This window comes from Pinus tabuliformis, chromosome 7, assembly GCF_031772625.1.
Source record: "Pinus tabuliformis cultivar Carrire ecotype Pingquan chromosome 7, CPIR1, whole genome shotgun sequence".
In the NCBI taxonomy this organism is placed as follows: Eukaryota; Viridiplantae; Streptophyta; class Pinopsida; order Pinales; family Pinaceae; genus Pinus; species Pinus tabuliformis.
Genome location: NC_142293.1, coordinates 856,444,258 through 856,458,441, shown reverse-complemented (window position 1 = coordinate 856,458,441; position 14,184 = coordinate 856,444,258). Strand labels below are relative to the sequence as shown.

At 42.4% G+C, this 14,184-nt stretch overlaps 1 protein-coding gene across 1 annotated transcript in view; it reads right to left on the bottom strand.

The window, feature by feature from the left end:
• LOC149250308 (urea-proton symporter DUR3-like) overlaps positions 1 to 7,790 on the bottom strand; it is a 247,735-nt gene extending 239,945 nt beyond the window's left edge. The window contains exon 1 of the mRNA XM_089453618.1: positions 7,539 to 7,790. Coding sequence (XP_089309744.1) covers positions 7,539 to 7,790 — 252 coding nt within the window. The remainder of the gene's footprint in view (positions 1 to 7,538) is intronic.
• Between the last annotated feature and the right edge of the window lie 6,394 nt (positions 7,791 to 14,184).

Sequence of the window (14,184 nt, the reverse complement as noted above, 5' to 3'; positions counted from 1 at the left end):
AGGTGTTGGATCCTAGATGAGGATCAGATTTGGATCGTGTTAAGGCAGCCTGTGGAAGTCAATGAGATGAGGGCAGATCTCATGATTAGATGCCCTAGACTAGTGACAATTTCCACAGTGGTTGGGCAGCAAACTTGGAGTGAGAGTTTGTCGTGTATTGGGTCAAAGTGTTGACTATTGCATGGATCATAGTCTATCTTGCTGCTGGGCTAGGCCATAGGCCATAGCCAACAGCTAAGGCAGTATGGCAGCATGACTAAAGCAGTGTGGCAGCATGACAAAAGTAATGGTGCAACATGGTGTAGATCAGTGTTGTTGGACATGGTGCAACATTGGTACAACAATGGGACAACAATGGTACATGATGCAGTACAGTGATGGGTACAATCATGATTAGTGAAGCATGATGAAATGCAGCATAGTGATGATGGGTGCAGCATGGTGCAGCACAGTGAGGTGCAACATGATGATGAGGTGCAGCATGGTGATGGAGTCACCTTGGAGAATCAGTTGAAGCAGCATGTCTTCAACTGAGTTCAGCTACCTCATGTATCATCTTCTTAGAGATGATCTATGCTCCTATTTTGATAAGTCAAAGTGTTGACTTCTACTGTAAATGTACTATCTCTCTTGAACTATTGAAGAACATATAAGAAAAATTGATCCAAGGGTTTCCCCACATTGGGGTTTGTCCCTGGCTAGCGCCACATCTTGTGTCCTCTTGTCTTGGCTTGTCTTCTGCGATTTATGTTTATGTTCTATTTGCAATTTACTATTACGCTGATGTGATCGCTAATCTGGAAAAGATATTGAGCTAACTGTGAAAATTGAAATAAATTGCTCTAAGCATAGGACATACCTAAAATTAAGATGGTATCAGAGTTGAGGTGAAGACAAAGCCCAAGCCAAAGTGAAAGAGCAATCATCGAAGACAGTTGGGAAGGGACAAAAGGCTCTTCATCCCTCTTCAAATTCTCCAAGGGTGAAGTTGAAGCAGAGAATATTATCAGAATGGAGCAGTAGAAGCTTCTGATGGCCTGCCTAAAGATCACTTCAATGGGAAGTCTAGATCTAAGGGTGGAAGGAAAGGCATATGCCTTGTTTGCAGTAAGTTCGGCCATTATGCAAAGGAGTGTCTGAATGGTAGGGACACATCACTTGATGATGATAACAATCATTTCAGGGACATCTTCAATGATCGGAGGAATGACAGGTAATGCAGGACATCAAGGGAACGACCAACTCTTCAAAGAAAGCAAGGATCACCAGGTACGAAGAATCAAATGTTATTTCTAACAAGATAAAGTAGCATTATCTTATATTGGCTCTCTCCTCTAGACTCTTTGGGAATCTGGCTTATTGATTGTAGTGCTTCAAGGCACTTCATCGGATAGAAGGGTGCTCTCTCTAAATTGGTAGAGATGGAAACAATCGTGGAATTATACTTGGAGTCAATGCCACCTATCCCGAAAAGGGTGTAGGGAATGTCACCCCTCAATCAAATGAGGGTAACTCGATTCATTTACAAGAATCTCTTTTATGTACCTGATCACAAGAACCTGGTGTCCATTTCGGCAATGGAAATCAAAGGTTTCAGGGTGGCATTCATTGATGGAAAGGTACGTGTTTGAAAATGAAATTTTCAAAGATGCTTTTACTCATGGGTTCAGGGTTGGCAATTTGTATCAAGTTGCAGGAAGTCCATTGGGGACCATGTGAGTTGACACATCTCATCTATAGCACCAAAGGTCTACTTATTATGGGGCCCCACCCGATGTGAGTCAGATGGTGACAGGGATGCTTGAATTCAAGAAGAGCATGAAGGTACATGTCCGAGATGTACTGAAGGAAAATCTTACAAGGGGACCATTCCCCTCATGTAGCAGGTCCATAGGTTTGGAACAACCCGAGGGGTTTGAGATTCATGATCGGGAATCTCACATATACATGTGGAAAAAAGTCCTCTATGGCTTGAAGAAAAACGCCCCAGGCTTAATATGAGAGGATTGATAGCTATCTGATGAAGCTGAGATTCACTAAGAGTGAAGCCGATCCAAACCTTTGTTTGAAGGTTGCGGATGATAGACCTCTCATATTGGCACCTTATGAGGATGACCTCTTTCTGACAGGTGCAGACCCTCTCATTTGCAAAAGTAAGAGGGAGTTGGATTCTAGTTTTGAAATGGTAAACTGCAAGCCCATGACTACCTCGATGGAGCTTAACTTTCAAAAGTTATGTGGTAGTGATGCCGGACCTGATTTGGGAAATGCCTCTGAGTTTCATAAACTCGTTCTAGCATTGATGTTCTTGGTGAACTCCCGTCCAGATATATGTTTTGCAGTTAGCATCTTGAGCTCATATATGGTTGAGCCTCACTGGATTGGTGCCTAGAATCTTCTGAGATATCTTCAGAGCACAATCTCTCTTGGATTGAGATACACTGCCAGAAATGTGAAGCTGCATGATTATTCGAATGTTGACTGGACAGACAATGTGGAGGATTGCAAGAGCACCTTTGAGTGCTAATCCTCTTTGGGTTTTGATTCGATATCCTAGATGAGCAAGAAGCAGAAGATGGTTGCTTTGAGCATCGCTGAGACCGAATACATAGCTACGAGTATGACCTTGTGTGAAGCTGCCTGGTTGCGGAAGCTCTTCAGTGAGTTGTTTGACACATGATGGATACCACCGTGATCTTCTGTGACAACCAGAGGGGGATTCGATTGTTGAGGAATCCCATGTGTTATGATCGCTCCAAGCATATAGACATCAGGTACCACTTTATCTGGGATATGGTACATCGATAAGCAAGAAGGCTCCATCTTTTGGGACTAATGTGCAGGTCACAGACATTCTGTCGAAGACCTAGGGAAAGGTCAAATTTTTGGTGTTCCATAACGACTTGGAGTCATTGAGAGACCCTCTTATGAGGGTCCTGTATGATGCATGCATTGAGCTCTGGGAGCTCCGGGGGGCTTGGGGTACTTCTTGGAGCAACAAGCAACCATAGGGCGACTCACCCTCCCCTAATGGTGCGCTATGTACAAGGTGACTTATGGACAGGATGAGTGGTTCATCCTTTCCCTGTGATACCCCATGGCGACTTATGGATAGGATGAGTGGTTCTCCTATCGAGGCATCCTACCCATGCAGTCTGGGACTCATGGGAAGTACCTCTCATTTGGCCAATGAGTAGGGAAATGGGGTTAGGGACCATAGTAGTACCGATGGACGCATCGTGTATCTACCGTACTCCCTATGCTAGGATGACCGACATTGATCTGGGATCAATTGGAACTGACTTCGGGTCAGTAAGAGTGATATAACTCACTCTCTCTTAGAACTGATCTGGGATCAGTAAGAGTGGTATGACACACTCTAGAACTGACTTCAGGTCAGTAAGAGTGATATAACTTAGTCTCTCTTGGAACTGATATGGGATCAGTAATAGTGGTATGACACACTCTTGAGAACTAACTTTAGGTCAGTAAGAGCGCTATTGAGCAGTCTCTTTATATGGGACTAACTTCGGGTTAGTAGAGAATGGTATGACACATTCTTGATCAATTCTTCTTCTTCATGGTTCAGCAGAGCAGAGCAAAGCAAAGCCGAGAAAAGCAGAGCAGAGCAGTGCAGAGCACTAATGGCAGAGATAGTACAGTCTGGCAGATGGATCAGCAGAGGGAGTTCTCCCTAGTTGAGAGGGAGTGTTAAAATTGGAAACTAGGGCCAAACTCCATGTGGGTCATCTTATTTATGGCAGCTGATATTTTTCTTGGACTCCTCTCATCGAGAGGTGTAGGATTGATCTAAAGATCATCTGATTCCGATAAGTATTCATGGAGATATGAATTTATTTGTGTTATGGAACAATTTGTCAAGGTCGGCCAACAACCAAATAACCCCCATGTGTGCTCAACGTTTTAGTATAAAAGGAGGTGACTTGATAGTCATTTGCACACACACTTCACTCATGATTTCTCTGCACTTGTTTTGGGTTTTAGTGGAAGAGAATTCTAAGAGGAGGAAGCCCTAGACACAGGAGGAAAGGAGCCTTAGCATGAAGCCTAAACGCAGTCTTATGATGCCCTAGCTAATTGCAGTCATGCTCTAATCTATACGTTGTTTTGGAAGGGTTTGAGACAACCCTTAGATGCAGCAAAAAGGGATAGAAGAGGCATGTTGAGCACTACGTATCAATGACCCATAGCAGTATACCCCCTTTTTTTTCGCAAAAGGGATAGCGCCTGATCGACGTGTCTGTGTCGTTCAACTATCATCATCAGCCTGATCATCATGTTATATTGTAAACCCTTTCTGCATGTGTAAATTGTAAATAATCTCAACAGATCCGTGTTGTGTATGTAATTACCTAGGTAAACCTATTTTTCTAGTGACGATCTACATTCCGGGAGGTTTTTTGTCTCACCGATCCATTCTCGAATGGTTGGCAAAGTTTTCCTTCAGCCTTACCCCAAAGCCAGAGTGGATTTTGTCACTGGGATCTTAGGGGAGTCCTAGTGTTCTAGATCGAGTCTATGTAAAAGTGATTTGAGAATAATTCTAACTATTTGATTAGGTTATTTTATTACAAATTGATTGGTCTGTTGGATTATATTTGTGTCGCAGAACTGGGTAGTCTGTGAGGGTCTTTTGCAAATATGTTTTCCCCCTTGAGATGTAAAAAATTTGAAATCGTGATGTAAAGTGTCTTGAGGGTTGGAAAAATAATTTATCCCCTCATAGGTTAATTAATTAAATTTTCTGGCCAAAAATTTAATTAAAATCCTAGGCCAAAAATTTAATTGATTATAGGTCCTAGGTAAATTTAAATTTTCCAAAGGCAAAATTCGTGGGTCCTTTAAAATTCAAATTTTAAAAGGTCTCAGAACTAAGGTAAATTAGTTATTTTGCTAAATTTTAAGCCTTTGGTCCCTGGGGTTCAATCAAATTCAAAATTTTGAGGAAATTAATTCAAAAATTTAACTTTTAAATTAATTAAAATTCATTTAGTTGAAAAATTCGAATTTCCTCAATAAATTAAAATTTCGACAGATGAGATTAAAATAAATTTTAATCCTCATCAATGGTCGAGATTGCTTTGACGAGGATCACTCAAACTAGCCGTTGGAGGATTTATCTTTAAATAGGAGGTCATTTGTCAGTTGAGAGGATCCGATCTTTTGATCATGTACTAAGCAAAAACCTCTCTTGTAATTTTTTTTATGAGCAATAAAGAAAGACTTTGGGGTTAAATTTTTGTTGGTGTTACTCTTCGTGGAAATAATGTAAGATGTGTCATTTTCATGTGTAGATTTATTTTTAGCCATTGATGATAGCTTTCTGAAGAGTGATTTGAATACAAGTATCTTGCTCAGTTGTTGGGGTTTGAATGATAATTTAAGTCTTGAATATAATAGCAGGTATCTCTATTTAATCTGAATTTTATTATCGTTTTCTCGCTCTATGTTGATGGCTAAATTGAGTTTTGCAAGAAATCCTTGATTATTCGATCATTGGGCATTCGGGGAAGTTCTCGGTTGAACCAGCCAACTCCCGATCTGTGTTTTCTGAAGAGCCCGGCTTGATTTGATCCCGGGCTTATCATAAGATACTTTTTATGGGTGATGCATGAAGGGTTTTGAGCTCGGTACCCCCTCTAAAATTCAAATTCATTTTTTTTTTGTGCTAAATCGATAGATCTGGTTGTTGAGAGCCTCAGGTTATCAGATCTGGGAGCGGAGTCGGACTCACACTCCCTAGATCTGATAGATCTGTCATTTATGTACATAAATCTGTAATTATTTTTTGGTTTTCTGACTTGGCTTTTAGTTTTTTGGGTCATTGTATATATCGTTTGGGTGTTTTATTGTTGTCTTGCAGCTACAGATCTGAAGGGAAAAACTGTGCAGAGTCCAGATCTAGGCCATGGAGGGTAAGATCTGGTTCTCTGGGGTTCGTCAAAATCATTTTCCAAGGATATTATTAAGATATTTTGCAGCCCAAGGGTTTAAATTTATTTATTTTTGTCGGATCTGGAAACTTCGTGAGGGTTTCATTAACAAATCTGAGGCAGGTGGATTAAATATTTTAATTAAATCTGGAGAATTTTCTATAAGGGTTTCATTGATAAATTTTAAGCATAAATATAACATTCCAATCTATAAATTTTTCTTCAGTTTTTGGCTACCTGGCTGCTGCCTAGGGTTTTATTTTTATTGCAGGAAAAATTCAAATTTTTTGGGCAAATCGGCTTAAGTCCCTTGCTACCCCATCTGCATCCCTTGGCCCTCCGTTGCTACCAGATCTCTGCTCTTTCCCTCCACGCAACTCCATTCCCTTCACGCTAAGCCCGCAGCCTGTGTAATATTCCTAATTAGCCATGGCTAATTGGGATATTCGATTTTGTTCAATTTTGCCTTCTATAGTTATTTATAAATAAAAAGGTGAGGAAAGGGGGACATAACTCACTTTTTGAATAAAGTCACTCCCTTTGTAACTTAAAAGGGGAGCCAAGGGGGCCAAGGACCACGTAGAGGAGGGGGCCCACGTAGACACTTGGAGGGACTGCGCAGATGGAGAAGGAGCACATGGCAAGAGAGAGGCTACGTCGAAGGAGGTGGGCCTTAGGGTTTTGAGAGAGGCCAACGCTATAAAGGAGAGAGGAGCCTCCTCATTTTGATCATTCGATTATGTTGCATTTGAGCTAGTCACTTCGACTTAGAGCACGCTGGCTGTTTAACCTGTCTACAGCATTGTTTAGTGCAACGAGTGTCTCCGTTCGGAGATCTCACCCTTAGCCCCGCGGGACTTCGAGTGCTTGCTCGAGCAAGGTAGTTTCACCAGTATTTTGCAGGAGGAGCGATTTCTGGAGTTGAGGAGGAGCTGAGCATTTTGATGACTGCGCAGTCTTGAGAGGGGAGGACGCAGTTCTTTTGGTAGGAGCTCCAGATTGGGTTTATGTGGAGGATTTAAGCTTGGAGACTGAGCAAGGGATTAGCCCTTGCATATTGGAGGATTTTGGCAGAGTCTTGGGTAAAGTTTTGGAGGATTCTCTTCAGGGGCAGTGCAGAGCCTTGAGGGATAGCGTAGATCCTCAAGGGGGTGATTTTCGGGGGTCGGCTATTTTAGAAAAGCTTTCTGGGCTTCTCTGGGTTTATTGAGCAAATGCTGATTCCAGAGTTTCAGCATTTTCTGAGGGGAACAACCCCAAATCCTCATTTGATTCCAGCAGTAGTAGCAGCACAGCAGTTCTCCGGCAGTTTGGACGCAGTTCAGAGAGGCCATTTCCTTACCATTCTGAGTGTATTTCTTCACTTGCCTTGTGCAAGTCGAGGTGCTATCTTTCTGATCACCTCTTGTACTCTTTCCATTACTCAGTATAATAAAATGGCTTAGCATTTCTCTTTGCATTTCTCGAGTTTCTGCTTATATTCCATGTATACATTATTGTATGTTGCATTACTGTTATTTCTCTGGTTGGAGTTTGCTTGTGTTTGAGGGATATCTCTAATAAGGGATATTACAGCCTGCAAACCGTGGCTCCTACGGCTCCCTCCGTTGCCTGTCCTCTACACGTAGTTGTTTCATCGCTTCCACGCAAACCTGCCCTTCTCACCATCGTTGTCCAGCCTTTCACGTTATATCTTAACCCTTCATTTGCTCCTCGCTGCCATCGTGAGCCCTTCCATAACCCCGCATCTCCCAGCTCCTCGCTCCATTCTGCAAATGCTGCCATAACCTTGTCCATCGACCTGCAGAAAGCTCCAAACCATCGCTTCTCCCGCATCGTGCTCCCTCCTCAGCTGCTGCATTCACCTCCAAACAGCTCCACGTTCTGCAGCTCTCGTCCCTTAACTCTCCACGTTGCCAGAACGTCGAACCCTTCTCTCCAATGTTGCCTGCCCTCCACACGTTCTGCTCCAACTCTCTCCCGCGTGCTCTCACCATCGCTGCTAACCCTTCCGCCATCAAAATAAACCTGCAGCTGCAAAGCAATAAAACCTTTCGATTTAAAAGTTTCATCTTCTTCTTTAGCTTTGTATATTCATAGGATTGGTTTAGGGTTAGAAGTATTTTCATGAATTCTTGGCTTCTAAGTGATCTTTGTGGATTTGGAGTCAACAAGTTGCGGGATCACCAAGGGCTAGTGGACCCGAAATTAGGTCTAGGATATGAAGTTGATCAATCAAGGATGTACTTGACGTGATTGGCGAAAGGAAGAGGATCAAAGAAATAATCTTACATCCTAATTGGGGAAAGGAAGAGGATCAAAGAAAGAATCTTACTTTGATGATTTAGTGCTATGATCCCAATGAGGTTACTAGCCAATGGGAAACCAAGGGCAAGAATTGATCTTCAAGCTAGGGCTTGAAATATCTCAAGATCCCACCGTCAGAATCTCGTGAAATTTCGAGGGCTTTTTGAGGACACACTAGCGCAGGTGTGGGCAAGAGATCGAATTCTTTTGATGGCTAAATCGTATGAAAAGTGATGCCCTAGGTGACCTATGGAGGCTAGACCTAAAAAAAAGGGGAAGGTGAGAGGAATTCTCTTTGAAAATGATCACCTATGGAAGGATCAGTGCCTAATCCTTTGGGGAAAATGGAGTCCAGATGAAATTGGTGATTTGGAGGATTACACCCAATCAAGGAGCCTCCTAGACAACCTCGCATGGCAATTAGGGCATGAGAGCAGCTGCTAGAAGAATTTATACTTCAATTTGCAATAATCGATGACTTATCAAGATATGTTCAATAAAAACAATCTCTAGGAACATTCACCCTTTCACACATGATACATGAGATGTTGCAACGCTACGAAAGATTAAATTTCCTCAATTTCGCATATGAAAAGCAGTAAATTTCAGATCTAGTATAGCGAAAATCCTAGCAACATCAATGTATTGAAGCAAATAGCAAGAATAAACATGAAAAAATTACTCACATATGCAAAGAGTATATCCAATCACCAAAATTATGCCAATAATGAAGCTCCATGACAAGAGAGAGATATCCAAACATCAAAATTCATCCATTACATCCAAAATCCTCCTCGAAAAGGGATAGTGAAAATCTCACAAGAGATAAGAACCCAAATCCAAGTGATGATGATGAAAATGAATATTCTCACTTCTATTTATACAATCTCTAATGAATTCAATTTAGCTAAATTGGCCTAATTGAGCCCCTAAAATAAAATAATGTGCATAATAACAATACTTTTGGTGACAAGCCCACCAAATAGCTCAATAACATAATAGGAAGCCTCTCAAGAGGGTCGAATGATAAACAAAGTGCGTCGTTGGGCATTATAAGTGGCCTAATGAAGTCCAAGGGGAGCCATGATGAAGAACTAGACTCCAAACATAGTGGACAAGGGGTTGGCCCCTTGTTCTCCAAGAAAGAACCTGTGGTGCTCCCAAGTGAGTGTAGGGGGCACAAGGACCTCCTCATGGGTCTCCAAGTGGATCAAAAATTCCTATAGACCATCTGTAAGGGCTAAGATGATGATATAAGCCCTCCCTTTGCAACGGGAGACATCCTCTGGACTCTAGAACATCTGCCAAGTGAATAGTGCATGTGTGGAGCAGCTGGGCATGGTGAACTAGGTGCATCATCCTCTTCCAAAAGGTGGAACATGAGCGATCAGCAAGTGGTGTTGTGTGAAAAATCGGTTTCCAGATTCCTACTGCAACAAACTGATAATATTTCACCTACTTGTTAAATTACTTGAACAAGTTACTTGTAGTTTTCTACGGCAAATACTGAAATACATACACTGCAACCTACACAAAATAAAATACTACGGAAACTAAATACTGCAATGGAGAGAAATAAACACACACATCAACACAATTATTTTTGGATAATGTCCCAGAAAAACCTAACTTGGGAAAACCGGTGCAGCAGCTGAGGGTTTTAATTATTATGCAGTAGTAAATTTGAGTACAAATCGTTGGATGCCCAAACTAGCTATCCGATACAGAGAAATACTGGCAAAAAGTTAGTGAGAAGAATCTCACACTGATTCGAGAGATCTGACTTTGATCAGGGGTTTGTTGACTAGCCCTACGTTGCCTCTGCACAGCTTCTACGTCAACCCTATGTAGATCTGCCTCACACTGGCTGGGCTCTGCGTCAATCTCACTTCTGACCTCCTGCTGTCTAGAAATTCGACCGCCTGGTCCTCCGGTCTCGCACCCCGGCTTCTGGCACTGAATCTCGTCTCTCCCAGCTGGAATTAGAACTCCCTTTGAAGCTTTGTGTTGCCTCATTGAACTACTGTTTGCCTTCTCTGCCTTGCACTCCCCGGATATGGAAAACTTCATCCTGTCTACTATCCCTGCCCCTCTCTGATTGCTTCGACTTTACTGAATCACTTCCGGAAACTTACAACTGCTACTCAAGAAATCGATTCTCTAGTAAAATCGAACTCCTCGAGCGTCTTTCTCCAACAACATCAAACTCCTTATAATCTTTCGTTGGAGCTCCAACGGCTAGGATTAAAACATAATCGATGCCTAAGATTAACTTGGAGTTGATCCTCGTCTTCGTCTAGAAGATTCTCACCTAATTTAATTAATACCCTTTAATTAACCAGATTTCTTAAGTTTAGACTGAGGGAACCATTTTAAAAAGTTAATTATTTTAATTTAATCATCTAGGTGGAATTTCCAGAAACGATTTCTGGGTTTTGGAGAATGCATGTGCCTTAGCTTCTCAACAAACGTTCAAGTCTAGAGCAAATCCGATGCTACAAAAATCAACACTCCCTCTTAGCGAGGAATGTGCTCTAGTGCTACAACCCACTGGAGCATCACTCTAACTCTGCAACACCTCCTGCTACCTACTAATGTCTGGCTCTACTGCCCACCAACTACTGCGCAACTCTGATATGAGTTGCATCTGTGTTGTTGCTGACCCTGCTGAACTGCTGTCAACTACTACATCTGCACTACAACCCTCTCTCCATCTGCTGCTGCTGCAACTGCAACATCTGCAACGAAAAAACATCCAAAATACTGAACTAACTGTGTTCAGTATGATGCATCTGTCATCCGAGTTTTGACTTTTGACTGCTGCTAGACTCTGCGCTGTCACTGAAGCCTCTGCGTTGTTGCTGACTCTACTCTATGCCAACTGCACTGCTGCCAACTCTGCTCTGCGCTACTCAGTATCTGACCACTACTAGCCACTGCATCTGTCACTCTGGCACCTGACTGCACCACCTGACATTGGTCCATCCTGCTATTGCTGACTATGGGCTCCCGTAGCAAGGTCTTGATCCAAGAGGTGGACTCCTCAAGGATCCTGCCCATCCTGTAGCTCTCTGAGGCTACAACTCTAGATCACCCCACCTCACCCCTGGAGGCATCTCGGCAATCATGGCAAACTCTTCCTCCAACCTAGAGGAAAGCCTGTCAATATCAACGGATGCAGCTTGCTGATCCTGCTTCTCCTCCTTGTCCCTCTTTCTGAGAGGACACTAAGTGTTGTAGTGGCCCATCTCACCACACCTGAAGCACTTGATCTTTGAAACATCCTTTTTCCTTCTGCGCTACTCCTACTGCCCCTTTGATGCAAGGGCCACGTCCTCCTCTTCCTTCACGGCCTTCGTCCCACTATTGCTACTGCCACTAATTATGGCCTTCACCAAATCACGCCTCATCTCCTCCTGCTGCAGATCAGCCCATACACATTCCCAATCTGGAAGGTGTTCTCTGCCCAGGATGCTCTGGACAAACACTTGCCAATCTTCAGAAACGTTATTCAGTGCTAATCGAACAAACTCTGTAGGTTGGGGCCCTGACCCTACTGAAGCCAGTTGATCCCAGACTTCCTGAAGCCTCTTAAGGAAGGGGTCTATTCGCTCCCCTTTCTACATCCTCATGCATCTCAACTTGTCTTCTAAGTACATCTTTTGTTGCTTAGAAGATCCTTCGTATAGCATGGCTAAGGCTTCCCATGTCTGTCGGGAAGTATCTTTGTTGGCTATATGAGATACTACATGATCTCGAACCCGGTTGAGAATGATCCTTTTAGTCTTCGCCATCTCAGCCTTGTACTTCTTGAGTGGACCTACATCGGTAGGCACAACTACCACACTATTGGCATAGGCTTTGAGATCATGCTCATCTAAAAGGCAGGAGATCCTAACCTTCCAGATCACATAGTTGGAGGCTCCGTCCAACCGATCTTGATCTCTTAACCCAGTTGATACCATCTATCTGGGAAAAGAAAAAAATTGAACTGCTCGCTCTTCTTCTCTGCGCAGCTACTACCAAGCTATTCACACTCCCTTATGGAGTGAGAAATCTCACACAGCTACTACTGCTCAGCTAGAAAAAATATTCGGACTTCTTGGTTGGAAGTCCTCTAAGGAATAAATTCCCTCAGTATGTGCTATTCTCTCCCTTTGACGCTATTCTGCCAGCAACTACTGCAAAATATCTGCATCTCAATTGAAGATCTGCTCTGCAAGAAAACAACGTTGCTCCCTTCTGCCTTTGGAAAGCTTCGATCTGGAGAATCGAATTTCTCTGTCGACTCACTTAGAGAAATCGATCTCACTCAAAATTTCGACCTCTTTGGCCCAAGGACTGCGCTACCTTTTGGAGTTTCGAATTGTTGCCTCTGCAGTAAATTTGAATTCCCTCCTCCGTTTTGCTCTGAGTTCTTTTGCTCACGATCTATGCTCTAATACCATGTGAAAAATCGGTTTCTCGATTCCTACTACAACAAACTGATAATATTTCACCTACTTGTTAAATTACTTGAGCAACTTACTTGCAGTTTTCTACGGAAAATACTGAAATACATACACTGCAGCCTACACAAAATAAAATACTACGGAAACTAAATATCGCACTAGAGAGAAATAAACACACACATCATCGCAGTTGTTTCTGGAAAATGTCCCCGGAAAAACCCAAAACGGTGCAACGGCTGCGGGTTTTAATTATTATGCAGTAGTAAATCTGAGTACAAATCGTTGGATGCCCAGACTGGCTATCCGATACAGAGAAATATTGGCAAAAAGTTAGTGAGAAGAATCTCTGCGAAAATTCCTAATCCTCAAGGAACCCCTACTGCAACAAATCTGAATCTACTTCATCTACTTGATTTTAATTACATTCATCAAGTTATTCTTCTGAATACTAAAGCAATTACTTCTGCAGCCTACACTAATTAAATTTGATTTGCATGAAACAAGGAAACTGAGAAAAGAACAAGATACATAGGACACAGCTATTTTTGGACAAAATAGTCCCCGGAAAAACTCAATGCAAGAAAACCAGTGTAGCAACTCTAAGGGTTTATTATTATGCAGGAGAAAATTTTGAATACAAATCTAGGATGCTCAACTAGCAATTCTTTACAGAGAAAATACTGGACAAAAGACTAGTGAAATAATCTCACCCTGTCACTGGAGAATCAGTGACTGATCCTCAGCTCTGGGAGGCTTTGCATCACCTTCTGATGGCCTCTGCGTCAAACTGCGTCACCCTAGGCAGCTTTTGCATCACCCCTCCTGGGTATTATGCTACCTCTCTGCTCTGGATCTTCTGCTGGCTGAGAATTCAAATTTCTTGCCTCCAGTCTCACACCCTTGCTTTTGGCACCTAAACTTCGAATTCCCTCTACAGAAACTCGACTTCCCCTCGCTGACTGCGTTGCCTCTACGTCAGCATTGCGTAGGCCAGCGTCAGCCCTCCTCTGGACGTCTTTCTGTCCTCTCTCTGCCTTGTATTCTCCAAAAGTCCTTCTCCTAGAATCTCATTGCCCCTCTGTTGCAAGATCCCCCAATCGATTTTCCTCCTGAAAACTTCTCACCTCAGAAAATCGATTTCCTCAATCTTTTTGTGTGTTTATAAATGAACCCCAAGCCTCCTTATACTTTTCTCGTTGAGACTTCAACGGCTGAGATTAAGTCTCTAATCAACGGCTAAGATTAAAACATGACTTGATCCGCCTTCTAGATCATTCTCACCCATATTTTGATTAATACCCATTAATATTTTAATTTTCCTAAGTTTAGACTTAGGAACCCCATTAAAAATATTAATTATTTTAATAAAATACAATCCGGGTGGAATTTCACCAAACGGTTTCTGGGTTCTTTAGAACTCATGTGCCTTAGCCTCTCCACCAATTTTCAAGGCTAGATCACTTCTGATGCTT